The 26287-nt window shown below is 46.8% G+C and overlaps 1 protein-coding gene across 10 annotated transcripts in view; it reads right to left on the reverse strand.

Moving 5' to 3' along the window:
* Window positions 1–106: 106 nt before the first annotated feature.
* ABCA6 (ATP binding cassette subfamily A member 6) overlaps window positions 107–26287 on the reverse strand; it is a 67157-nt gene continuing 40976 nt past the window's right edge. For 7 of the 10 annotated variants that reach the window (XM_025279371.3, XM_025279369.3, XM_025279367.3 and 4 more), the window contains 19 exons: window positions 25701–25834; window positions 24044–24181; window positions 21125–21232; window positions 19295–19468; window positions 18955–19068; window positions 15436–15555; window positions 13493–13570; window positions 11976–12067; window positions 10298–10415; window positions 9146–9263; window positions 7506–7597; window positions 7082–7260; window positions 6185–6260; window positions 6017–6111; window positions 4752–4871; window positions 4210–4350; window positions 2122–2201; window positions 532–587; window positions 107–399 (listed from right to left, as the gene is read on the reverse strand). In XM_025279371.3, the coding sequence (XP_025135156.3) occupies window positions 298–399; window positions 532–587; window positions 2122–2201; window positions 4210–4350; window positions 4752–4871; window positions 6017–6111; window positions 6185–6260; window positions 7082–7260; window positions 7506–7597; window positions 9146–9263; window positions 10298–10415; window positions 11976–12067; window positions 13493–13570; window positions 15436–15555; window positions 18955–19068; window positions 19295–19468; window positions 21125–21232; window positions 24044–24181; window positions 25701–25834 (2135 nt within the window). In that variant the 3' untranslated portion in view covers window positions 107–297. Of the gene's footprint in view, window positions 400–528; window positions 588–2121; window positions 2202–4183; window positions 4351–4751; window positions 4872–6016; window positions 6112–6184; window positions 6261–7081; window positions 7261–7505; window positions 7598–9145; window positions 9264–10297; window positions 10416–11975; window positions 12068–13492; window positions 13571–15435; window positions 15556–18954; window positions 19069–19294; window positions 19469–21124; window positions 21233–24043; window positions 24182–25700; window positions 25835–26287 lie in introns of those variants that run through there. The other 3 variants (XM_025279368.3, XR_003107627.3, XM_025279373.3) reach the window with 3 other exon arrangements.

Below are 26287 nucleotides of genomic sequence, written 5' to 3' on the forward strand. Positions count from 1 at the left end.
CCCTCCCATTTAGGTCACCACAGAGCCCTGAGTACTGGTTCCCTGTGCTATTCAGCAGGCTCCCCTGTCCGTGGGATTCTCCAGGCAAGAACACTGGAGTGGGCTGCCGTGCCCTCCTCCAGGGGATCTTCCTGACCCAGGGATTGAATCCGCGTCTCTTGTGTCTCTTGCATTGGCAGGCGAGTTCTTTACCACTAGCACCAACTGGGAAGTCGTTTTAAAATTATATATACTGCTAATTGTTACATATGACATGAGCTTAAATAACATCAACAGAGAATGATCAAGCTGGAGGCTTCAAGGGCCCTCAGAATGGCAGAGGAGTTTCCATCTCATGGTCGTATTAACCTCTTCATCGACATTTCCCAGCTCCTGCTCCTTAGAAAGTTCTAAGAACACCTGAATGGGAGGCAAAGAAGAAGGAAAAACAATAAGCAAGCTGTTGATTGGCCTCAAAAGAAACAGCCAATATACACGGGACTTTTACGTGAAATTTACAGGAAGGATGCCAGACCACACGGGACGACTCACCTTTCCCAAGGTGCACTGAGAGAGGCTGTATTCTTCCAGGTTAAAGTTACGTTTCACTGAAAGAAAAAATAGACTGGTAGTAGATGTTTACAATTTATTTATTACCAACCATCTAAGTCATCTAAAATAAAAGTGCCAGTAATGAGTATAAATGGAACACAGAACAGAATGAACAAATGCTTGGTGAAAGAATGAAGTGAGAAGTCATAGTAGCGGTATAAACGCATATTAAACTCATCTTGACATCAGAATTTTCTCACATTACTTACTGATAATATGGTTTATTACTGGGTTGGCCACAAAGTTCTTTCATAACATCTTATGGAAAAACACAAACGAACTTCATAGCCAACCTATTAGCAGGTGTATCTTGGGGAGACAGCTAAGTTCCTTGAGGGACTGAGGAACTCACTGATACATTCTTACACAGAGGAAGGTTGCAATTCCATCTCATTCCCTTTAAAAAGATCTCAAAGTCCTGCGTCTCTGTGCTACAGCCAGTTCCTCTCCAGGCCCGTCTCTCTACTGGGCTTCCCCACCAGCAAATCTGCGTGAGACCGGCCATCAGATGCACTCCACACACACTCATGGGTGCACGGTTCACCGTTTACACACTGAGGATCCTCTATGCACGAGCCACTCCTGGGTGCCAGGGACGGAGCAGGAGAGATCAGGCAAAGCCTAAACCTCTGCCTTCATGCCGTCTGCATTCTAAAGAAGCACTTACACGTGTAATAAAGTAAATAAGAGTAGCTCCTCTGGAGAAAAGATACATCTAGCAAATAAGAGATGTTTCCAGGATGGTTTTAAGGAAGGTCACAGTAATAAGGTGATAATTGAGCATAAACCTAAGAGAAGTGAGGAACAGCCTGGACATTTAAGGAGAAGAATTCCAGGAAGAAGGATCGGAGTGTGAAGCCCTGCGCAGGGGCAGGCAGCTGTGTCTGGTGTGTTAGGAAGAGCAAGAAAGCAAGCCGGAGAGTTCTTCCGTCTCAGACATGAGGAGTCGGGCACCATTCTAGGCTCTTCCAGGTGAGGTTACTCAGTCCTCCTAGTAATCCTGCCAAGTGGCCACTGACACCACCTTTCACTTAGAGACGAGCCATCTAGACACACAGGGCTTACATAGCTTTACCAACGTCTCCTAGCTTGCAGCTTGTTCTAAAAATAGAACTACTCTGTGATCTAGAAATCCCACTCCTGGATATATAGCTAAAGAAAATGAAAACACCAATTCAAGAAGATTCATACACTCCAATGTTCAAAAACAGCGTTGTCTACAATAGCTAAGATATGGAAGCCAACTAAGTGCCCATCTACAGATGAACGGATAAAGAAGGTGTGCTGTGTATATATATATATCTCACATAAAGTAAAAACTACAAGGATATACTGTACAGCACAGGGAATACAGCCAGCATCTTATAATAATTTTAAATGGAGTATAATCTACAAAAACTTTGAACCACTAATTTGTATGCCTGAAACAAATATAATAGTGTAAATCAGCTGTACATCAATTGAAAAATGAACATAATTAAGGTAAGAACTAATTCTTCAAAGGTTTTATTTAAAAATGGCCATGCTTACCTGTCTCTAACTTGTGAAAGGCCTGAGAGAGGGGCTGAACGTCCTGCACAGGCAGTCTGTAAGTCGAGGAGGAGGAGTACCTGCAGACAGAAACACGGTCACGCTTCATCTTGAGTTTCAAGGGGGAAAATGACCATCAAAATAAATGCTGATGTTAAAAGTTAGTAAACATATTTTATTATTTTAAAAAATTTATTAACAGATAAAATGAATACAAATTAACATTTGGCTTCAATATGAAACAATAAGATAAATTTCAATAGATATTTCTTGTAGTGGCTTTGTTGGCTGGCGGTTGGAGATAATTCTCCTGGAAATGATCCATTCTAATCACATTTATGCTCTAATACTTCGGCCATCTGACGCAAAGAGCTGACTCATTGGAAAAGACCCTGATGGTGGGAAAGACGGAGGGCAGGACAAGAGGGCGACAGAGGATGAGATGGTTGGATGGCATCACCGACTTGATGGACATGAATTTGGGCAAGCTCCAGGAAATAGTGAAGGACAGGGGAGTCTGGCGTGCTGCAGCCCACGGGGTTTCAAAGAGTCAGACACCATTTAGCAACTGAGCAACACAATGCTCAGTTTAGTTTATTCAAACCTATTTCTCGTGGAACATAGGCATTCTGAATGAATCCCTCTGATGAGTTTGAATAATTTAGAACTAATCCCAACATTTCATCCTTGTAACCAGAAAGCGAAGGCAAGAGACATGGTTGAGAGTGAGGGTCATAATAGTGAGGGATTGAGACGGCTTTACACTTAAAAAAAAAGCACAACGTGAGAGTTGTGAGTTGTTTGATTTGGGGCAGAATGAGGACTGTAGCCTGAGAGACAGCGCCTGAGATCGCTGAGACACTGCTCCCAAGAGGCCGAGGGGCAAGGCCAGTATGGAGGTGATTCTGGTGGAGGGGAGGGTACGTGCAATCGGGCACGTGTTTCTTTGCAGAGGATTCCGCTGGTCTCGTGACAGTTGCTGCTGACCACGAGGAGCCGTCATCGCCATGAAGGAGGTTGGTGCTTTTCTAGATTTGGGGAGGTGCAAGAGTTGGGCTCGTAAAATGGGCTCCTGAGAACATCTAACCATCTGAGGCCCGGAGCTGTTTCCCAGGGGCACAGACGCCGCATGCCTGCCCTCCCCCTGGGAACGCTCTCGGGGGCGTTGGAGGTCCGCAGGGAGGCAGCCCGATGGCTTCTGCCAACCTGCAGTTGACCCAGCTTGAAGGAGAGGAAGTGCCGGGGCTGATTTCTGCCCCGGTCCCCTTGTCCCACCTCTGCTGAGACCTCAGGCCCCACGCATGGCTCGTTCTCGACAGATTGTGAAGCCCCCGGCTGCCCCAAAGCCGCTCAGACTCTGGTCTCCACCCAGCTTGGCTCTCCTGCCTCTTCATCTACATCAAAGCCGCGGCTTGAGGGTCTGGGAATGGGACTGAGTCCGTGTCCCTGCACCCCGCTAGATAATTCCGTTACTTTGTACTGGGGGTTACGCCCTGCTTCTTCCATGGCTTCTCCCCACAAGGAATTTCAAATTCAGCTCCTGCTCCAGCTCCCTGCCCTCCCCTTAAAAAACCACACCCCTCTGCCTCTATGCTCACAGACACATTCCCTTCCGTTCTTCATTGTGAGGCAGGAAAACCCCACTAAAGGCACACGCTTTGATGATCCCGATTGCTGTTTCTGATGGGGCTGGTTCACCCTAAACACTTGCATCTTTAAAATGGTAAATATTTATATCTTTTAAATATTTACAGGGAAGCCTGGGGAAGGTGTCCCGGGCTGGCTGTGCTTCTGTGCAGATTCAGGTCATCAGAACTTCCTCTCCGGTTTTTCCAAGTCCCGCTCCAGACCTGAGGACCAGCCTTGGGTGGCCGCGGAGGCCCAGGCCGGTGTCCCCAGGCCTCCCTGGGGGGAACTCATCTTCCTGGGGACTCTCACAAATCTCCTATGATCAGGAAGACTTAAATCTGTTTCTGAGGTCCCTCCCTTGATGCTGAAGTCTAATCGCCCTGAAGTGCTCACAGAGCAGAGAAGGAACCGCGGATGGAAAAAGCCAACCTACTCCTCCACAACCAAGAGCGGCTTCACCTTTCCTGCGGGGCGGCCCGAGGGAACAGCCTCAGGACCTCCGTGTGGACTGACATCCCTTGGGAAGCCTCCTTCAGTTTCAGTTCCAGAATGTAATCCTTGCCGAGGCTATTTTTCAGGTGTTGGATGGAGCCGATGCATCTGCGAACAAGAAGGAAGACACGCTGGGAAAATCTTGCCCCTAGGATTTTGTCCTGTTATTCTTAAATTTCAGATGTAGGGAAAGGGGTCCCTGAGGGAGGGGGGAAGAGTGTCAGCTGGTTACAGTGGTTTTGCCCTTTTCATGTCGTTGCTGTGTTAGTTGCTAAGTTGTGTCCAGGTCTTTGCGAGCCCATGGACTGTAGCCCGCCAGGGTCCTCTGTTCATGGGATTCTCCAAGCAAGAATACTGGAGCAGGTTGCCATTTCCTTCTCCAGGGGATGATCCAGAACCAGGGATCCAACCTGCATCTCGGATTCTTTACCGCTGAGCCACTGGGCAAGCCTGGCCCTTTCACAGCAAGTCTCGTTTAGAATTCCAGGGCAGGCTTGGCCAGCACCCACCTCAGCCTCCCGGACACCATGATGGCCACGCGGTCACACACGGCCTCCGCCTCGACCATGGAGTGGGTGGTCAGCAGGGCACCCCTCGCCGTGTTTCTAACGGCTCTCTGGACCGTCTGCCTGAATGAGCCCCAACAGTAATGCCGTATTTTAAAAGGGTGAGAAAAAAGAGAGATGGAAGGGAAATTTTATGGATGAAATACAATTCATGAATCATATTTAAATCCTAAATTTAAAAAAACAAACAGGAAAATGTGATTACTTAGAAGGTTTTGATAAAAGTTTTTAGGTGTTTTTAGGTGTGTTAATGGCATTCTGGTTAAGTTAAAAGAAAGAAAGTTTCATTTCTTTAGCAGAAGTTAATCAAAATGTTTATAAATGAAGAATATGCTGCCTAGTATTTGCTTCAAAATAATTGGAAAGCAGCAAAAGGAAGTGGGTAGAGGCAAAGATGAAGAAAGATTGGCCTTACATGGAGAACATTTGGCTTAATAGAGTCATACATGATTCTCTTTCCATTTGTATAAAATTTCCATAACAAAGTTCTTTTAAAAAGTTGGGAAAATACTGGACAGACACAAATATGAAAGTGGGTTGGAGGATTTTATAACTCCAAATATAAAGTCCTCGATAGGAACATAAGAAGAATTTAAAAACTATTAAATGAAAATCTATATCAACAAATTTGACAGGTTAGGTAAAGGCAGCGGAGGACGGGGGGCGAAGCAAAGGAGGAAAATGTATTAGCAAGCTAATAGTTTCTAAGGAAAAAGTTACAGACATCTCAATAACTGGCAAAATTAATCTACATTCCAAATCGCAATACCTAAAATGCCAGTAAGATCCTGAGAGGTTTTCTAACCCCACGCGAATGCCGCTTGAAGCTGGTGCCCTATGAGGGGATGTGCTGCTCAGTTGCTAGGTCGTGTCCGACTCATTGCAACCACACGGACTGCAGCCCGCCAGGCTCCTCTGTCCATGGATTCTCCAGGCAAGAATACTGCAGTGGGTTGTCATGCCCTCCTCCAGGGGATCTTCCCGACCCAGGGACCGAACCCCTGTCTCCTACATCAGCAGGCGGGTTCTTTACTGCTGAGCCACCAGGGAAGCCCCCGAGAGAATCTACTCATTAAACACTGGTTTCCCTGGTACTGTGAGTTGTCTCCGCTCAGGTAGGGGGTCAGTGGATCTGCTTTTCCAAGGTCAGCTTAAAAACGCTCCTTTCACGGAAGGCCCCTCCTCCTGGCCCTGCGGGGGCTGCTCACCACAGCTGCTTCTGCTCCGCGGGGTCCAAGCCTGTGGACGGCTCATCCAGAAGCAGGACGGGCGGGTCTCCCAGGAGGCTCAGCACAAAACACAGCTGCAAGGCAGAGACACAGGCTGTTCCTGCCACCGCCCGCCACCCGCAGAGGAAGCCCGAGGGACACACACACCTTTCTGGCGGCCCCTCCTGATAACTTCTGCACAGGAACGTTCAGCTGTTCGTGCAGCCTGAAGGCGTCCACCAGCCTGGTGGGAAACAGGGTCAGACGGCGAGATCAGGAGAGGATGTGGGGAGAAGGAAGACCAGACGCAGGGGTGACGGCCCTGGGTCCCCTCCTCAGCACCGTCACTCTCAGAACTGACCATCAACGCAACGTTGCAAAGCAATTCTCCCCCAATTTAAAAAAAAATTTTAAAATCTAACCATCAGAGAGTAAAGTTTACTCTGAACATGAAAGATTTACATCTCATAAAAAATTTTAAAACTAACTTGAATTCTCATGAAATAGATGATTATTCATTCACTTACCATTTTTTCAATTTATTTTGTTGAAGGGTAGCTGGTTTACAATGTTGTGTTAGTTTCTGCCGTACAGCAAAGTGCACCAGCTATACCTGTCACTTTCTTTGTCATGTTCTTTTCCCTTATGGTCTAAGCCAGGATACTGAATAGAGTTCCCTGTGCTGCACAGTAGGACTCTGTTATTTATCATTCTATGTGTGAGAGCTTGCACCTGCCAAGCCCAGACTCTCTCTCCATCCCTCCATATCTCGGGTTCCCCGGGGCAAACACAGGTCTGTTCTCTGTGAGTCTGCTCCTGTTTCTTCGGTAAGTTTATCTGTGCCACAGTTTAGATTCCACGTGTAAGTGATACCCTATGTATCACTGAACACTGACAACTATTCTGCGCCGTTAACTTTTAAAGGTTCCCCAGCCGGGGGTGCAGGGTTTGGCCCCTGGCCTCCATCCCCACTCGACCCCTGCTGCTCCCGGAAGATGGAGATGTCCCCCTACTCCCCACTCCTTATCAGCGACAGCACAGAGGAGCCTCATGGGCGCACAGTACCGTGAGATGGCCACGCGGGCGTCCGCTCGCCGCAGCCCTTTCACGGCGGCGAACACCTCCAGATGCTCGCGCGTGGTGAGGCTGGGCCACAGCACGTTCTCCTGGGGACAGTAGCCCAGGAACCGGATGCTGGTGTCCCCCTGCTGATCCAGATCCGAACCGTACCCCGTCAGCTCCACCTGAGAAAGTGTGCTGGTTTCAGAAACGTGCAAGCCCGTCTTCAGCCACGTGATTCCTCAAGAAACTGACTTGTGACTAATGAATGCCTCGAGTTTGTGAACATGGAAGAAATATTACAGCAGTTACCCCGTATATTTATTACAGAAAACTATATAAACTACTCACAGTACAGCCTCACAAGGACATCACCTCTACTATAGCACGTCTATTTGGGGAACGGAAACCTCATCTTCGTTTGCACTACCTGTCCAGCTGTTGGCGTCATCATCCCAGATATCATTCTAACAGACGAACTTTTACCAGCGCCATTAGGTCCCAGCAACCCCAAAATTTCTCCTGAAAGAGAGGCACCCGCCATCAGTATTGAAGTAAAACAATAACATAAATCTGCTTCTTCAGCAACTTTCTGAGATATATGTTCATCTCCATTGCCATTTTGAAATTTATATATGTAATTTGTGTTGCCAAAACATGTTCTTTAGCCCCTATAATTATATAAAACATTTTGGAAAAAAAGCTTAGAGACTGACATTTGCTGTCCATACATGGGTCCTTTTTCAGATTACTTTTCCAGTGGGAAAAGGTGCCCATAATTTTTTATAGGGCAGACGGCTGGCCTGCTGAGGACCTAAGCAATTCCTAAACCCAGGGAGTCAGGCACCTTTCCTCCGTCTCAAACTCCACCACCTGTGTCTGAGTCATTATCATCTTTCATCTGAGATGGTACGATGATATGAAAGCCTCTTAACTTGTCCACTACCCAAATTCATGGACAAATAATAGCCAGGGTGAAACATTTTTCAAAGTATCAATTAAATGGTGACAAAAACCCACTAGAGGCATTCTGCTCAACTGGCCTGAAATCTAAACTCTGCTGTTGTTCACGCTGGATCCCGTGGGCCCTGCTCGCCTCTGAGAGCATCCCTTCTGTTCACAGAGCATCTGCTGGCCTCTCTGAGCGCCTCACCCACTCCAAAGGCATGCCTGGGTCTGAGCCCTCGCTGTTTCCTCCATCTGGGATGCTCTTATCTCTGCATGCTAACATTGCTGGTACCTTCTTATCGCCCAGTGCTGAGCTGTGCCAAGTTGCTTCAGTCGTGTCTGACTCTGTGTGACCCCAAGGACTGCAGCCCACCAGGCTCCTCTGTCCGTGGGTTTCTCCAGGCAAGAATATTGGAGTGGGTTGCCATGCCCTCCTCCAGGGGATCTTCCTGACCCAGGGACTGAATCCAAGTCTCTTATGTCTCCTGTATTGGCAGGTGGGTTCTTTACCACTACATCAGCCTGAAGCCTGCTATCACCTGGATTTTGGCTTAACTGTCTCTGCTCAAGAAAAGGCTTCCCTAAGCCTAAGCTTCCCACTAAAGAATCCACCTGCAATGCAGGAGACCTGGGTTCAATCCACGTGTTGGGAGGATCCCCTGGAGAAGGGAATGGCAACCCTCTCCAGTATTCTTGCCTGGAGAATCTATGGACAGAGGAGCCTGGTGGGCCACAGTCCATGGGGTCACAAAGAGTCAGACACGACTGAGCAGCTGAGGCTTTCAGACTCCAACCATAAGTGAATGTGGCCCTGAGCCACTCAGGTCATTTCACATATTCGAATGTTCCCCACAGAACCGGCCAGTGTGACATCTGAAACCTCCTTGATAAGTCATTGCTGTTTGCTGACCCCTCCGGGGATGTAAAAGCTATGAGGTCATGCGTTTGTCTATTTGTTTCATAATTATATTTCCGGATTCTTAAACAGCCCCTGGCACACTCAAAAAACATATGCTGAATGAGTGAATGAATGCTTCAGCGAGTACAACGGTGTCGATAACCTCGATGTTCAGTGGGTATCTCTAAAAATAACGGCGAATTTAAGCAGTGACTGTTCCAGACCTTTTTTAACACAGAAGGAGATGTTTCGCACTGCGGTCTTCTTCCTCCTTCTTGAAAAGCACCGTTTCTTCTGGCCTGCATACTCTTTGTGAAGACAGCTAGCAATTATGACCGGTTTCTGGAACAGAGAACAGAGTGATTTTCCTCTTAAGCAGCAGTCACTTTTCATTTCTATGCTCTGCCTCCTGGAACCTCTCTTGGCCCTGTCATGAACCAATCCATATTTGCGTCGAGGGCAATCCACATTACCTGTCTCAGATGTAACATGCTGGTGGATGTTGACAATACTTCTTGCTAAAAGCAGATGAATGAATAAAGAATATATATATATATATATTACTCAGTCATAAAAAGAGTGAAATCAGGTAATTTGCAGCAACATGGATGGACCTAGAGATGATCACACTAAGTGAAGTTAAGTCAGAAAGATACAGACAAGTATCATATGAGATCACTTATACGTGGAATCTAAACTATAACACAAATAAACTTATCTATGAGACAAACAAAAAATAAATGGACTGAGTAAACAGCATCATTTCAGGCTGGCTTCTTGTCTTCCAGTAACAGAAATATCTAGACTCATGTGAACACCTCCCACATCAAAATCAAAGAGTAATCCTTAAAATCTTAATCTCTACCCGGCATTCTATAACAAATCTCACGTAAATTCTTTGACTCATGAAACTGGGGGTTTGAAATTGCAGCTCTATGTATCCAAGGCCATTTTTCTCAAACAAACAAGATGAAACCAGTGTGATTTGCATTCTTCTTTGAGCATCAAGGACTTCAAAAGAAGTGCCTGCATATTTAGGAATTACTTAAATGCATGGTTTCCCAGGTGGTTCAGTGGTAAAGAACCCGCCTGCAGTGCAGGAGATGCAAGTGACACATGCGATGCGTGTTCAATCCCTGGGTCAGGAAGATCCCCTGGAGGAGAGCATGGCAGCCCACTCCAGTGTTCTTGCCTGGAGAATCCCAGGGACAGAGGAGCCTGGCGGGCTGCTGTCCATGGGGTCGCAGAGTCAGACACCACTGAGCGCGCGCACACACACCCAACTCCAGACTTTCTAAACAAAACCCAGCACATCAACCTCGATTCCTGAGCTCCTGAGCATTAATTAACACCCATTTTGCCACTTGCATCCCTACCTCCTCTATTGATGTGTTCAGGGCGGTGGCTGTTCTTATTCTTTCTGCTTGAACATCTTCGTCTTCACCTATAGGTTCGTCTGCATTTGAATGAGCGTCTCTGCTTTGGGGGGAAATTCTGCAGAAAAGATGAAATACACAGCATGTGGGTTTTTTTGCTAGGTGTCAAAGATGTATCAAACATCAGCTTCTCTAACTATCCCTTCCACTCCCCGCCATAGACTTGTGCACCCAGCTATACTTAAAACGGGTAACCAGCAAGCTCCTACTGCAGGCACAAGGAGCTCCTCGTCATGTGGCAGCCTGGACAGGCGGGGGGCTTGAGGGGGAATACATACAGGTACGTGCTGGGTGGAGTCGCTTTGCTGCTCACCTGAAACTATGGCATTGTGGTCGGCTACACCATAATGCAAAGTGAAAAGCTAAAAAAAAAATCAGCTTCTCTGTGATTTCACCATGGTCCTTTCAACAAACTGGTGATGAGGCTGACTGTGAATGGCAAGTCTTCTTTTGCCAGGAACGTCCACCCCTGCAGACGAATCCCCTTCTCGGTGCTGCTGCTGTTCTCCTGAGTGTCTCTGACCCTTTCAAATTTCTCAGCAAGTACTGCCGCTGCTTTAAGAATCAGGTCCCCTGCGTTCTTCTCCGCTGATGCTGAGCCGTGTGGTCCCCTGCGTTCTTCTCTGCTGACTCTGAGCCCGTGTTACTCACGCCCAGGATCTGCCTGCTACCCTTCCCTGTTTGGAGCTTCCCTGGTGGCTCAGGATCTGCCTGCAGTGCCGGAGACCTGGGTTCGATCCCTGGGTGAAGACCCCTGGAGAAGGAAATGGCAACCGCCCACTCCAGGATTCCTGTCCTGACTGCTGACCCTTACTAGAGTCTCCCCCTGCTAAAACACTTGAGTCGTGCTGCCGAACCAACTCCATCCTGTCGCTCTGGTCAGGCACGTATGATCCTCTTGAGTGGGAAAGGGTGTGTCTGAGCTCTCACTAAAACGCTTTCTTAGTATACATATTTTACTGAAGTACAGTTGGCTTACAATGGTTCAGGTGCACAGCAAGGTGGTTCAGTTACACGTACATACGTATATTATTTTTCAGATTGTTTTCCCTTGTTACTTATTATAAGATATTGACCACAGGTCCCTGTGCTATACAGTAAACCTTTCTTGCTTATAGAATATCTATCTTTTTTAGTTAGAAATCTAGCATTCTATTCATACTAGGTCAAACAAGTATTTGAGTTCTCATTAAAATTTTGAGAGCTTGAAAGCTCCCTACAGCTGATTAATGGCAGAACTCTGCCTGGTGGGGGTGATTTAGTCACTAAGTTGTGTCCGACTCTTGCCACCCCATGAACTGTAGCCCACCAGGCTCCTCTGTCCTTGGGATTCTCCAGGCAAGAATACTGGAGTGGGTTGCCGTTTCCTTCTCCAGGAATTCTTCCTGACGCAGGGATCGAACCCAGGTCTCCTGCGTTGCAGGAAGATTCTTTCACCAACTGAGCTACAAAGGAAGCCTCTGCCTGGGTGTCCCGTTTCCTGGCAGTTCAGCCAGAAATCCACTGACCATGCTATTTATACTGTTAATACAAGTCAGCATTAAGAGGTTGGGGGTGCAGCCACTCCCTAGAAATATTAAAATGCAATATTAAGTATGAAATTGACTTTTATCCCAACCTGAAAACAGGATCCTTTTGCATTATTTTCTTTCCACATTTTGCTTCTAGGCATCGCAGGACAAACATGAAGAGCAAAGCCTGGAAGTAAGGCTAGGAGCAAAGAAACAGTTACACGGAGGGATGAGTTCACATCAGAAACATCTGAATCATAGTTTGGGTCTTTTGTCTTCAGATAAAACAGGCGTGAAGCATTCATACAGATCAGTTCTATAGTAACAATCCAACTCGGGGAACCCTCCTCCTGTCTTTCTTCCTGTTGTACAACCTACATCCGGTCTGGCAGCACGTGTGACCTGCTTCTCTTTTCAAAGTTACCCAGAACCTAGGGCTGCCCCTCACCCTGCTGGGCCGTAATCACTGACAGTAACACCGCAGCCCCTGGTTGTGGGTCTCTCTTCTTCCCTTGCCCCAAACATCTACTCTCAACAGAGCAATGGGAGCTGTATTTTGAGCATAGATCAGATCACAGCACTTGCCTGAAAACTCCGCTGGCTCCTGGCTCTCACAAAGGAAGATAAAAGTCCTGGACGTGACCCAGGATCACCGAGCCACCCACTCTGCTCACCCACACTCAGCTCGGTTCTCTCTGTGACCTTCACTCTCCCCTGTGGCTACCCTGCCCCAACCACCTGGCCACCTGCCTGACCCTGGATCAAGCCAGGGTCACTTTTCTCCCTGCTACTTGGGGAATATTCCTCCCCGTGATGTCCCCACAGCTCGCTTCCTTGCCTCCTGCGGGTTTTTATTTTTAAAGTCCATCCATCTCACACAGCATGTTATTTATTTAGTTTATTATCTGCCTCCTTCCACCAGAATTTAAGCCCCATGAGGGCAAGGACTACTATTTTTGATGTATGCCTAGAAAAGTACTGCCACATATGCAAAGACACTAATTTTCTTCAGCCGATATACACCAGTATAATCACTTTCCCTTCTCATTTTTTTTTTTTTAACTTTTGCTTTGTTTATCTCTAATTGCAAAGGATTTAAGTTGTATTGCATGGGTTTCTTTACAAATTCCCAAATTTGGAGGGGGAAGTAGATAGGATAAATAAGAAAATCTAATTTTATACTGCATCCTGGATTTACACAGTCTATTCATGCATATAAGAAGCAATCGTATCTGAATGTAATTGCTTTCTCTGCTGCTGCTCCTGCTAAGTCGCTTCAGTCGTGTCTGACTCTGTTGGACCCCACAGACAGCTGCCCACCAGGCTCCTCTGTCCCTGGGATTCTCCAGGCAAGAACACTGGAGTGGGTTGCCATTTCCTTCTCCAATGCATGAAAGTGAAAAGTGAAAGTGAAGTCACTCAGTCGTTCCCAACTCTTAGTGACCCCATGGACTGCAGCCTACCAGGCTCCTTCGTCCATGGGATTTTCCAGGCAAGAGTACTGGAGTAAGACTATATTAAAAACACTTTCAAAGTTGGCCCACTTCAGAAAAGATCAAAGATTTACTATAGTAAATGATAACCCCCCAAAAAAGTAGGCAATGAGGTAGAAAAGCCGTCTTACTATTAGGCACACTAGAAAGTCAGCTGCACTCAGGTCGTAATTTGCCTCTTGATATTTTATCCAGTATCGACGGATTCTCTGCAAAGACCAAAAAAAAAAAAAAAAACAAAAAAAGGCTCAATGGAAATTCATCAGCATTCTTATTTGCATTTAATTAACACGGAATTTTACATATTGGAGATTTCCCTCATTAAGTTTGATTCCCCCTTTGTGCCCTGGTGACAAGCAATTCCTCACAGAGAAAAGAGAGGACCCCTACCCAACCCTGCCTGCCTCTCCAAGGAGGTGACCTAAGTCTGTCCATCTCTTCTTTCTATTTTTCCTTGATATTTTGGTTTAATGTTTGCTGACCGTCTACTCAAGCATAACAGACAGAGGGGTCTACAGTGTGAATGATTCTAGGGCTCCACCTTCTTTGCCCTAAATGGCCCCAGGAGCTGTCCTGGGTCCCAGGGGCGATTGTTTCCACCACAATAATTAGTCCCATCCTGTGATTCTTTCTTCATCAGCGACACGTTCAGAAACCACTCATTCCTTCCCAACCGTGCGTGACACACGTGGGTTGGTATATTTCGCCTGACAGGGCGACTTACATCTCAGGAGAGAAACGCTTTGCGTGAAGGAATGAGTTTGCAGTAGGGAATTCTAGGCAGTGCCAGTGAAGGGAAAGGACATTTTGCAGCCGACTTCCCGGGTCCCTGGGAGCACACGGGGTCAGGGGAGCCCTCCGACTCCCTTTAAGCCACCACTTCCTGGAAGACGGTGTGCTCCTGGCCGAGCTCTCTGCGCGCCTCGCCGTGCAGCTCTTCTGCGTGAAGTGCCCCTGCCTCCTCAGTGCCCCATGCACCCTCTCCTGCACCCCGGCCTTGGCTTCCCCCGCCCGCCCCCGCCCACTGTTCAGGACCCAGCAGGGTCCTCGGGCTCCCCAGGGACCCAGCTGGGCTCGGAACCTTCCCCTCGCCCCTCGCCGTCTCCTTGGCAACCTCGAGGCCCCTGGCGCTGACTGGCTGAGGCTGCTCTGTCTTTGTCTCCACTAAACTGTGAAAGGAAGACCAGTGCTACCCTGCTTGCTGTGGTGCCTTAACTACTGGGACAGCGCATAGCAAAGCTGTTATTGTTTGGTATTCAGTCGCTCCGTCGTGTCTGACTCTTTGCAACCCCATGGACTTCAGCACGCCAGACCTCCCTGTCCATCACCAACTCCTGGAGTTTACTCAAACTCATGTCCACTGAGTTGGTGATGCCATCCAACCATCTCATCCTCTGTTGTCCCCTTCTCCTCCTGCCCTCAATCTTTCCCAGCATCGGGGTCATTTCCAAAGACTGGAAATGACCACCTTCGCATCAGGTGGCCAAAGTATTGGCGCTTCAGCATCAGTTTACTTCTGTTTCTCAGTGAGTAAGTGTTATTGTATGTGAGTATATGCTCACACTGGATAATGAATACCATGGAATCAGACAACGTGCTTCCATCTGGCATTCATTTTAAATACATTTGACAATGTTTACCTTTTGTAAAGTGCATATGGCAGAAGCTTTTATTTTTATTTTTTGGCTGCCTGGTGTGCTTTTCGGGATCTTAGTTCTCTGACCAGGGGCTGAACCTGGGCCCTCCACCGCAAAAGTGCTGAGTCCTAACTACCAACCGCCAGGGAACTCCCAGCAAAGCTTTCAAAGCGGCTTTATTGTGGGTAAATTCTCATGCCATAAAATTCATTCATTTTAAGTGTGCGATTCAAAGATTTTTAGTAAATTCGCAGAGCTGCAAGAGCATCACCGCAATTAACTTAGGAACATTTCCACCACCCCAAAGAGACACCCACTCCTTTCCCACCTCGGCTCCAGGAAAACACCAGCCTGCTGTCTGTTTTCGTAGATTTAGGCAAAGCACTTTAATGGGCTGCACATTCAAAATTAATGGCACGTTTGATAACATTTCTTACCTCTTGCAAAAAAGCTATAAATCCAATCAAGGTTGCTGAGGGAGCTAAAGCCATGCAAGGTATCAGGACAGGGACGCCTGAGCCAAATAGCACAATGATGCCAAATGTGATGATCGTGACCTACGAGGCAAGGGGAAGCATGTTAGCGCCACACACGCTCGGTCCACTGATATCTGAGGAAATACGTGAGATGCGGGTGTTCTGATCAAATACATGGGAGTTTCACCTCGTGCAGGCACACTCCTTTCCAAGGGAGAAGGGAAGGGAGGAGATTTTGTTATCAGAAAGTGTATGACCTTCCGCTCCCAACAGGAAATTCTTAGAGGGAAAATCTGGAGACGAAAGTGAGAGCTAAATTGTTCAAACAGACTCACTGAGACCTCAGTTTTATCCCGAGTCTGTCACTAATTTTTGTGTGACTTTAAATAGGTTACTTGACTAGCAGATACAAACTGTTATGTCCAGGACGGATAAGCAAGGTCGTGCTATAGAGGACAGGGAGCTACAGTCAATGTGCCTCAATCAAGCACAACGGGAAAGGAAGGACACATGTCACAGTCACTCTGCTGAGCAGCAGAAATTAAACGCAACACTGCAAATGAACTACACTTCAATAAAAAATTAAAAAAAAGAAATTATAAAGGATTAAAGCATCAAAGAAAAAAAAATCCAAAAACAGAATACTTAATTTTTTCCCTCCATAAAATGAGGAGAATTATATTAGATAATCTTAATTATTTTTCAAATCTGGCATTTCAATATTCCGTAAATATGTGGTTACTTTTCAGTGGTATAAAAAATGAAACTGACAAATGCAAAGAAAAAGGAAAATAATCCGAAAGTACATAAACAAGTATGACACTGTAACACTATGGTGTATTTTTTATATTGTGAAGAAAGAAATTTTTAGTTTGCAAAATTTGCTTTGTTTTTGCAATACTGCTTTGTCTTATTTTAATCCATAATGAATTTAAAATTAATTGGCAATAAAGGGGAAAAAAGATCTCCAATCATTTGTAGAAAAAAGATCTCCAATAATTTATAGATATATTTTTATTTGAAAAATGTAGTTTTTCAGTGTCAAAAGTTCAGTTCTGTGCTGTGGTTCTTTATTTGCTAAGGCTTACTTATTCACATGAGAGTGGGAATGTCTTAGTCATCATATTAATCCACAAACCTAACAGAAAACGCCTTGGTATCATCATGACTCTCCTTAGAAATGACAAAGCCAAATTTCCTTGTTTGTTCATTTATTCACTTGCCGCTGAGGAATTCTGCAGGAGGAATTCACAGTAAGACGGTGCAGACTCCAGTCTGCTTCTACTAGGTGCTGGAGGAAGCCTGCCCTCACCTGCCCTGCATGCTTTACTATGTACAGAACCGGGCGAGAGCCGGGGAGACAAGGGGAGGGTCTCTGCTCTTTAAGTGGAGACACATGGAAGCTCCGCTCTGGGGAGGGTCTCTGCTCTCTAAGTGGAGAGACACGGGCGCTCTGCTCCGGCAGAGTCTGACGTCTCGAGCTCTGGAAGCGCTGTCATCTGCTGTTGGAGTTGACGCACTTTGAAATCTGCTGAGAAAATTCTTTCTCGTTTTTCCCAACTGAAAGCATCACTGCAGAGCCTTCATCCGTGAGGAAAGCCCCTCCCCGGCCCACTCCCACAGCGAAAGCTGAGGGGGAGGCGTGGTTCTACCGGAGATGCTGAGTGAGTCCTCATCTGAGAGGCTGTCTGATCTGTGCAGACAGGGTGAGTGGGGAGTGCCTGGTAACCCAGCGGCTGCCTTCTCACTCGACACACTGCAGCGGGCATTCGTCTAGAAGTGCATTTACTAAACGGAGAAGGCAATGGCACCCCACTCCAGTACTCTTGCCTGGAAAACCCCATGGACGGAGGAGCCTGGTGGGCTGCAGTCCATGGAGTCGCTATAAGTCAGACACAATTGAGTGACTTCACTTTCACTTTTCACTTTCATGCACCGGAGAAGGAAATGGCAACCCACTCCAGTGTTCTTGCCTGGAGAATCCCAGGGACGGGGGAGCCTGGTGGGCTGCCGTCTACGGGGTCGCACAGAGTCGGACACGACTGAAGTGACTTAGCAGCAGCAGCATTTACTAAATCTCAGCCTGGAGTGGATTCTGCTCAACGAGAGCCAACAGAGTGAGTGGGCAAAGACATAAAGAAAAAGGAAGCACGACTCCGGGCTGCTGATGACTTAGGACTGAAGACCAGTAAGCTCAAAGAGTGTCTCCGAGGTTGCTCACACCAGGATAGTTGGGTCCTCACTCACTCTGACAGGAGCAGACCTATCAGAGGCCCTGTTGGCCAATAACCCTGACATCGCTTGAACATCAGCCCTGAAAGAGACTTTATTCACAGCCGAAACGACAAAAAAACACAAAGTGTGTGCACAAATTTTTTGTCCATCTTTTCTGGACGTATGCAAACCAAGAGTACGGGCTAAAAAGAAATCAACTGTCAGTCAGACTGACATCTGTTCTGCTTACCCAGCTTCTGGGTTTACATTGTGCAGTATTATTAAGTCTGTTGGCTGGGGGAGGGGGAGGAAAAAAAGAGTTCTCATGGCAAAGTACGAATGGAAAGACTTTGGTGCACCAGATTTTCATGACTGTCTCAAAATCAGTCCTCCAAATAAAAGTATCTCTACAGACACTACCAGCTGAATACCGAGAAATACTGGGTTGGCCAAAAAGATTCGCTTGGGTGTTTCCATAACATCTTAACTTTTTGGCCAACCCAATACTACCTAGAGATGCCAAATCAGAACGCTGTCCACTGAGAAAGGGTGAGTCAACAGCTAGCTGCTGACCAGGACAATCCGCTGCCAACTTCTTACAGAAATCAGTGGATGACATCATGCACATTTTCTTAGCAGGTGGACTTTGGTTGGGTTCCTCTTGTGATTTCAAGACTCCTACTCCAAGAACTGAGAGCTGTGTATGCAAGACAGACATTCCACCAGCAGCTGAGGAGTTCACTAAAAGGCACCTGAAATGCTGAGATTAGGCAACCCCAGAGTTTTGATAAACATTTCCATCCAAGTTTTCAGTGATCTTACGTGCTCAGTTGCTCAGTCATGTCCAACTCTTTTGCGACGCCAGGGGCTTCCCAGGTGGTGCTACTAAAGAACCCACCTGCCAATGCAGACGCAAGAGAGACAGTTTCCATCCCTGGATAGGGGAGACGGGAATGGCAACCCACTCCAGTGTTCTTGCCTGGAGAATCCGTGGACAGAGGAGCCTGGCGGGCCACAGCAAGGTCACCAAGAGTCGGACAGGACGGAGCGACTTAGCAGGCATAGCACACGAACCTTCTCTGTAAATTCGAGTCAAGGTCGTACACGAATTCTCCAGGAACATCACTGACTGTAACATGCTACACTCGCTCCCCTTTCTCGGGTGTGATTTTAAGGTCTTGACTGTCCCCATTGCTCCAGGCAAACGCGACTGTGTTTAATGTTACACTGAAAGTTTGAAAAAGAACTGTTTGTGTAAATACTTACTATATAGAAGCAAAATGACCAGAGGCCGCTATTTTTTCTCCTCTTACGAAAAATAAATGCTATCACGTACATCAGGAAGACAAGTGAAGCTGCATAACCAAGCGTCAGGACAACCTGAAGATAATACAAAGAAACACCAAAGTCAAAAAAATGAAACATTAACTGAGGGAGAGGTTACAAGCGTTGCTGACGCTTCTCGTCACACATGCTCTCCGCATGGTTTCTGTTTGGGTGTGTGACAAACTAAGAATGGAAACGTCACGACTGTATGAAACTGCATCAGTGTGAAAGTTCACCATGAACTGCTGTGTAAGATACTGTCTGTGCCATTGTTACTTACCAAAGCAAATACAACTTGACTTGTGAGATAAATGTGCTCTCTGTTTGCTAGGTAGAAAATCAAATACATGGAAAGGAGCATGAGACTGTAGAGGCTGACATCCACTAGCGCCTGCCCACACCAGTACGCAGAGGGGAAGAGGCCAGAGATCCACAGTTGGGACTTGGTTCTCTTCTGATGGAAAACCACAGCAGATACATGGATTCAGTTGGAATTCAAATACAAAACAAACAAACAAACAAACAAAAAACCACATCAGGTGATTTTCAAAGGTAAATATAATCTAATATTCTAATACATTTTTAAAAAGGTTTAAGTGTCTTGAAGTGGACCATTCTTTGAAGACTTTATTGAATTTGTCACAATACTGCTTCTGTTTCATATTTTGTTTTTTTGGCTGTCAGGCACACGGGATCTTAGCTTCCTGACCAGATATCAAACCTGCACCCCATGCATTGGAAGGCGAAGTCTTAACCACTTGGACCACTAGGGAAGTCCCTAAAATTTTTAAAAGTCTAATATTTTAAAATTTTAATATTTTAATCTGCTTCCCTGATAGCTCAGTTGGTAAAGAATCTGCCTGCAATGCAGGAGACTCTGGTTAAATTCCTGGGTTGGGAAGATCCGCTGGAGAAGGGATAGGCTACCCACTCCAGTATTCTTGGGCATTTCTTGTGCCTCAGCTGGTAAAGAATCCACCTGCAATGCGGGAGACCTGGGTTCGATCCCTGGGTTGGGAAGATCCCTTGGAGAAGGGAAAGGCTTCCCACTCTGGTATTCTGGCCTAGAGAATTCCATGGACTGTATAGTCCATGGGGTCACAAAGAGTCAGACAGGACTGAGTGACTTTCACTTTCACTTTTTCAATATCTTAATTACGTGTACACCGCTTTTAGGAGGCCAATGACAAAAGAGCCAGTTGCATCACGGTGGACGTTTAAACATAAGAATTGTTTTATCTGGTAGGTTTGAAGAATAAATAGAACAGTAGCCTCCTAATGATCAAAGCCTGAATCAGTCTCCTTCAAAAGAAATGCTATTTTGTCATCTGAAGAACAGTAAATTCTCCATTATATAAATATGCTCCTGGATAATTACTGACTCAGATGGTAAGAGATGACTTGTTAAATCTGATGGGATTATCTTGCCTCCATAATGGGCATGACCCAACACAAATACAACCAAAAAACTGTATTCTGCACAATGGCAAGTGGATTAAAGTCTTAACTGTGGTCCTCGATTTCAATATCAATGATTTCTTCCCTGTGGTTAGGAAATAGTGTGGTTGAAAATTTTATCATATTCTCCTTTGAAGGCTTAGATTAATTTGAGTGCCCGCCAGACTGTTGTCCTTTTCCTATCATTTTGAAGTAACAAGCACTTTGTGTTCTTAGAAGTAACTTTTCTGCTGCTGCTGCTGCTGCTAAGTCGCTTCAGTCGTGTCGGACTCTGTGCGACCCCATAGACGGCAGCCCACCAGGCTCCCTCGTCCCTGGGATTCTCCAGGCAAGAACGCTGGAGCGAGTTGCCATGTCCTTCTCCAATACGTGAAAGTGAAAAGTGAAAGTGAAGGTGCTCAGTCGCTTCCGACTCCTAGCGACCCCATGGACTGCAGCCTACCAGGCTCCTCCGTCCGTGGGATTTTCCAGGCAAGAGTACTGGAATGGGGTGCCATTGCCTTCTCTGAACTTTTCTGACTTGATAGAAATGATATCGAACTGTATTATCTGAGTTAAACACGCTACACTGTCTTCCTGTGAGAAAACCCACAGCACTGAACACAGACTGGCTGAGGCCCCCGCGTTTTTCTTCCCTCCTCCCTCTTCTTACTTTGTAATCGCTGACACTGTTCATGGCGATGTAAGGACACAGGCTGCACGTGACGAGAAACAAGAAGAACGAGCCGTGGGGGAGCCCCGTCCGGAGCAGCATGTGGCCCTGCAGACAGAGGATGCGCTTGGTGGGGCACACGAGCAGAAGCATAGTGTCACACCAGAAAACCTTGATATAACGCTCTAAGTCGATGCCACCTCAACAAAACAATTCATTAACCACATCCATATAGTAAAGTGCTTAAAACCAGTGAGCATTTGTAAAAAGGCAAAGAAATACCCATCTTCACAAAAGCACGTGCTTCTGGAAGTACTGAAAAATCAAACACGCACATCTGGTTCATCGATCTCCACCCACGGAGGTGGGGAGGGGTAGAAGTTCCTGATCACTCAACGTGAAGCTTCAACTCCGAGGGAAAAAAAAGACAAGTGAAAAATGACTCAGAACCATTTCAGGGCGTGTATCGAAAAGAACTGAAAGCAGAGACCTGTCTGCACTGTTCATAGCAGTGCTGTTCACACGAGCCAAGGGACATAAGCAGCCACAAGTCCTCAGACAGATGAATGGGTATGCATGAGCAGAATCATTCACCCTTAAAGGAGGAAGCGCTGTCACATGCTGCAACACGCGTGAACTGAGGGGTGTCAGGGAAATGGGAAGGAAGCCAGGCACGAGAGACGAGTGCTGGTAAGTGATCCACTGACACGAGTCAGATTCCCAGAAAGAGCCACAGAACGGGGGTCAGCAGGGGCCATGGCTGGCGGGGAGCAGGGAGTCTTGTTTGATGGAGATAAAGTGCTAATTCTGCAGAACAGAAGAGTTCCGGAGATGTGACTCACGACAGTGTGAATATACTGAACACTTCCGAAGTGTACCCTTAAAAACGCCTAGATGAAATGACAGCCAGTGGAATCTGCTGTGTGCCTCAGGGAGCTGAAACAGAGCGGACAGCCTCGGGGGTGCGGTGGGTGGGAGCCGGGCTGTTTCAGGAGGGAGGGGTCTATGTGTGCCGACGGCTGCTCCGTGCTGACACCAACAATATACCTTAAAGCAATTGTCCTTCAATCAAAAATAAAGACATTGTAAGACATGACTAGATGGTAAGTTTTTGTGTTATGGGGCTTTTTTTAAACCACAATACAAAAACTAATAATTAAGGAATGATGAGAGAAGTAGATAATTCAGGCCTGAGCAAACGTCTTCCCCAGCAAACCTAGTGATGAAGAAGAGGTGAAGATACTGGTAGCTGAGTGGGAGCTTCTGAAGCACAGACTTGAAAGGAAACCTCGCTGCACTAAGCCCACCATCAAAGAGAGAAACTTGAACTCACTTCCCCCAAATCGGTGTCTGAGTCTGGCCTTAAGCTCGGGGCGGGCTTCCCAGGTGGCGCAGTGGTACAGAACCTGCCTGCCAGTGCAGGAGATGTCAGAGATTTGGGTTTGATCCCTGGGTCCGGAAGATCCCCTGGAGGAGGGCATAGCAGCCCACTCCAGTCTTCTAGCCTGGAGAATCCCATGGACAGAGGAGCCTGGTGGGCCACAGTCCGTGGGGTCACAAAGAGTCAGACACGACTGAGCGACTTAGCACACCCAGGTACAGGGCTGCCTCCAGGATTAATTACAGGAGGCCAGGGCAGTAGCCTGTCTCAAAATCATTCTCAAACTTTCCTTCAGGCTTTGGAAGCTACATCTACAAATTCTAATGTTTCAGCAGGGAGAACGCATCACCGTCTTTCTGAGAATGGCTGAAGGGAGAAAGGTATGCCCCTCTGGGGATGTCTAAGAGAATAACCATGGGGCCTCGGTCCATTTTGATCCTGTACAAACAAGCAATAAAATGAGGAAAGTCAATGACCAAGAGGGGCTGCAGCCCCCCCAGTCTAGCCAGCGGCTCCTCTGTTGACAGGATCCCTTCAGACCCCCTTGTCCGGCCACTGCCCCGCTCTCACGAACAGCGGCAGCTTCAGCTCAGCTCAGTCTTCCCCGTCTCCCCCATGTGTGCACCCAGCACCACTAAGGCAGTGAAGGCCCAGACCGAGCTCAGCCCTCTGTCACAGATCGGGCTCATGTTTCTGATGGCTCTGTCTCCAATTGCGTTTCTTGCTCTCGCAACCTCTTGGTTTGGAATAGTCAGGGTCCACTTCAGGAGATCCTCTAGGGTACCAGTGGGGGTCTAATCAGAAAGTCTTCACCACCTTCAGTACTTAAAACAGAGGGAAGTCAATCACGCAAAGATTATGCAGGTGGGGAGAGTGGAGGAATCAAGGGTAAGGAAGCCATTGTTCCTTCCGGGTTAGAAGGTGAAGGGGAGGTGATGTGACCAAAGCCCACGGTGTGCGACCTTTCTGCCCTCCTGGCTCCAATCTCTGCTTCCTGCTGTCTAAATCCAGGCTAGAGCCGGCTGACAAAGACCCCTGAGAACGTGGCTCTGGTTATCAGACACCCTTGTGATGCAGAGCAATGATGGATGAGTGAAGGGATGGATCCGAAGGGAAGGTGGCCCAAGAGCCAGCGGATTCTCCTTCATTTCAGTCAATCCGCTACCCGTGGAGTCAATGAAAGGTCCACCACCAAGTAATACTGGCTTTACACGATTCTAAAGCTGGTTACCAGGGCTCCCAACTTCCAACCCGTTGTACACACACACACACACACACACACACACTCACTCACTCTCTGTCTCCAAGACACTTCTGCAGTCAACCTTGTAGTTTTTCAGAAGATTCCCTAGGAGACTATGACAGAATACTGAAAAATATCCCCTCATGCAAATCCTTTAGTAATAACTTAGGAAAAATCATACGTTGCTAAATATAGTCTGTTTGAAAAATTAAGACGAAATGGTTCTGACGATCCAGAGGACCCGTAGGACTTACTCAACAGCCCAAGAAGGTAAACGAGCAAACCCAGCGCTTACCAAATGGGGTGCGCTTCTCTCGGTCCGAATGCACTGTGCTTGATTAAGCATCCGGAGCAGCGCGCTGCTGACGACGCTCACGAGGACGGGGAAGCAGTGCAGCCGCTGGGTGTTGCACACGACTGAGAAGCGGTAGTCCTTCCCGGGAGACAAAGACAAACAACGTGACGATTCCACGCCGCTGAAGACGAGGGAGCGTAGCAGCGGCGCATCTGGCTGTGTGGCCGCCTGAGGGAACTGGCCTTTCTGAGCATCGCCTTTCTCTTGTGGGGTGGCAGTGAACGGGCTGGGACGCGGCTTAAATGAGGTCATGTACATTAGGTTCTGGTGGAGCAGATAGCAGAGCTTGCAATATGCATTTTTATCAGTGTTACTGATTTGAAATCATTCGTTCTCATTTTGCTTACGAGGAAGTTTTATCGACCAGGATTTAACAGTGGCCCCGACAAGGGGACACTAAGCTTACAGAGACCAAGCAAAGGAACCCTGATTTTCTGGGTAGGAGGTAAGCATGGGATTACACTGCCAATGAAGCATTTTCACACTTTCTGAGACCACCTTTATGTTCTTCATGTTTATAAAGATGCTCACGCAGGCTTCTCTGGTGGCTCAGTGGATTCTTTAGAATCCGCCTGCCCATGCAGGAGACAGGTTCGATCTCTGGTCCGGGAAGATCCCACATTCCACGGAACAACTAAGCCCACAACTATAGCGCCTGTGCTCCAGAGCCCGGGAACCGCAGCTACTGAGCTCACGCACCTAGAGCCCGTGGTCCCAGCAAGAGAAGCCGAGTCTGGAGAGGAGCCCCACTCGCTGCACCCAGAGAAAAGCCTGTGCACAGCAGGGGAGGCCCAGCACAGCCAGAGACACACAGAATTCTAAAACTGTTCCTGCATCGTCCAATGTTACCCGTCGTTCACACAGCAAACACCTGAGATCAGGAACAAATAAAGCCGCTGAGAAGCAGCCGAGTTCCCGCGAGTCGGCACAGAGATTACACATTTTCCCAAGTGCCTGCTGTCGGGAGATCTAGTGATTCATCTTCAACAACTTTTGCTTTATTTCCCTTGTAGCAAGAAAGAAACAGCCAGCTTCATGGAATCCGGCCCCAGCTTTCCACTGGGATGTAAACTCGGAGTTTTACTGAAGATTGGGATGTATTTTTCAACAGTCTTATTCCTGTGAGAGGGTCTCTATTACTTGCACTCTGTTACCCAAACTGAAACATATTAAAATATTAAATAATAAACTGAGAGCACTTTCCTCCCAGAGATTTCATGTGATTATTATAGTATTTAATGTATTTTCTCAATATATAAAAATATCATTTGGGTAGCTCATCATTAAATGGGATTTTTTAAATTCAAAATTGTAGGGGTTGGTACTCAGAAGGTCTAATATTTTATTGAGTCTGAATAATGCAATGACATCTAGGTACCTTCAAATGTAAAAAATCTTCTAATTTAAAATTTAAGATAAAGATGTTTTACAACAACTTATTTAAATGTCACAGTTTATTCAATGATAACCCCACGTGTTTCTGAGTTGTCACTGTATACTAGCTGGGTTGACTTTTCACAGTGTTTAAATCAGCTAAAATGTAGCACTTTAGCTTGTTTTCATAAAAGCAAACACAAGAGGCAAGCGGCAAGCATACCTTTCGTTTCCCAGAAACGATGATGGCCCCATTGTAAGAGGGATCTTCGGTGCCATTTCTATTTTCAAAGTCATCCACCTCCAAAAGTATATTTTGATGCTTCAGTGACTGTATAAAATCTTCAATGTTTGATTCTAGCATGAAATCCAGAACAGAAGGCCACAGAAAGCAAGAACACGTGTGACCATTTTAAAAAATAAACCACACACACACAGTCAAGATTTGTAGAATGCCGAGTAAAGGCGTGTCTCTGTGGGCAGCAAAGGAATAATAATACTGGCCCGTGAAAGAGAAGCCATTCCACTATCTTCTGTTACCACTGAGCCACGGAAGACGCCTGAAATAAGCAGTTAGGCAAAACCAATTGCCCATCATTTAGGGTAACAAGATCATGGGTTCTAATCGGTCTTAAAGAATCTTCCTCGATTTTGTTGGAGGGGCATATAGTGTATAACAATGCCATTGTCACGTTATCAGTCGGCGTGTATAGAGTTTCTGGCGTGGGTTAGGCTGCTGTAACACAGAGACCTGAAAACCGAGTGCTTCTGTGAGTACAGAAACCCGTCTCCATCTCCCAGAAGAGCTGA

The sequence above is a fragment of the Bubalus bubalis genome, chromosome 3 (assembly GCF_019923935.1).
Source record: "Bubalus bubalis isolate 160015118507 breed Murrah chromosome 3, NDDB_SH_1, whole genome shotgun sequence".
Classification (NCBI taxonomy): Eukaryota; Metazoa; Chordata; class Mammalia; order Artiodactyla; family Bovidae; genus Bubalus; species Bubalus bubalis.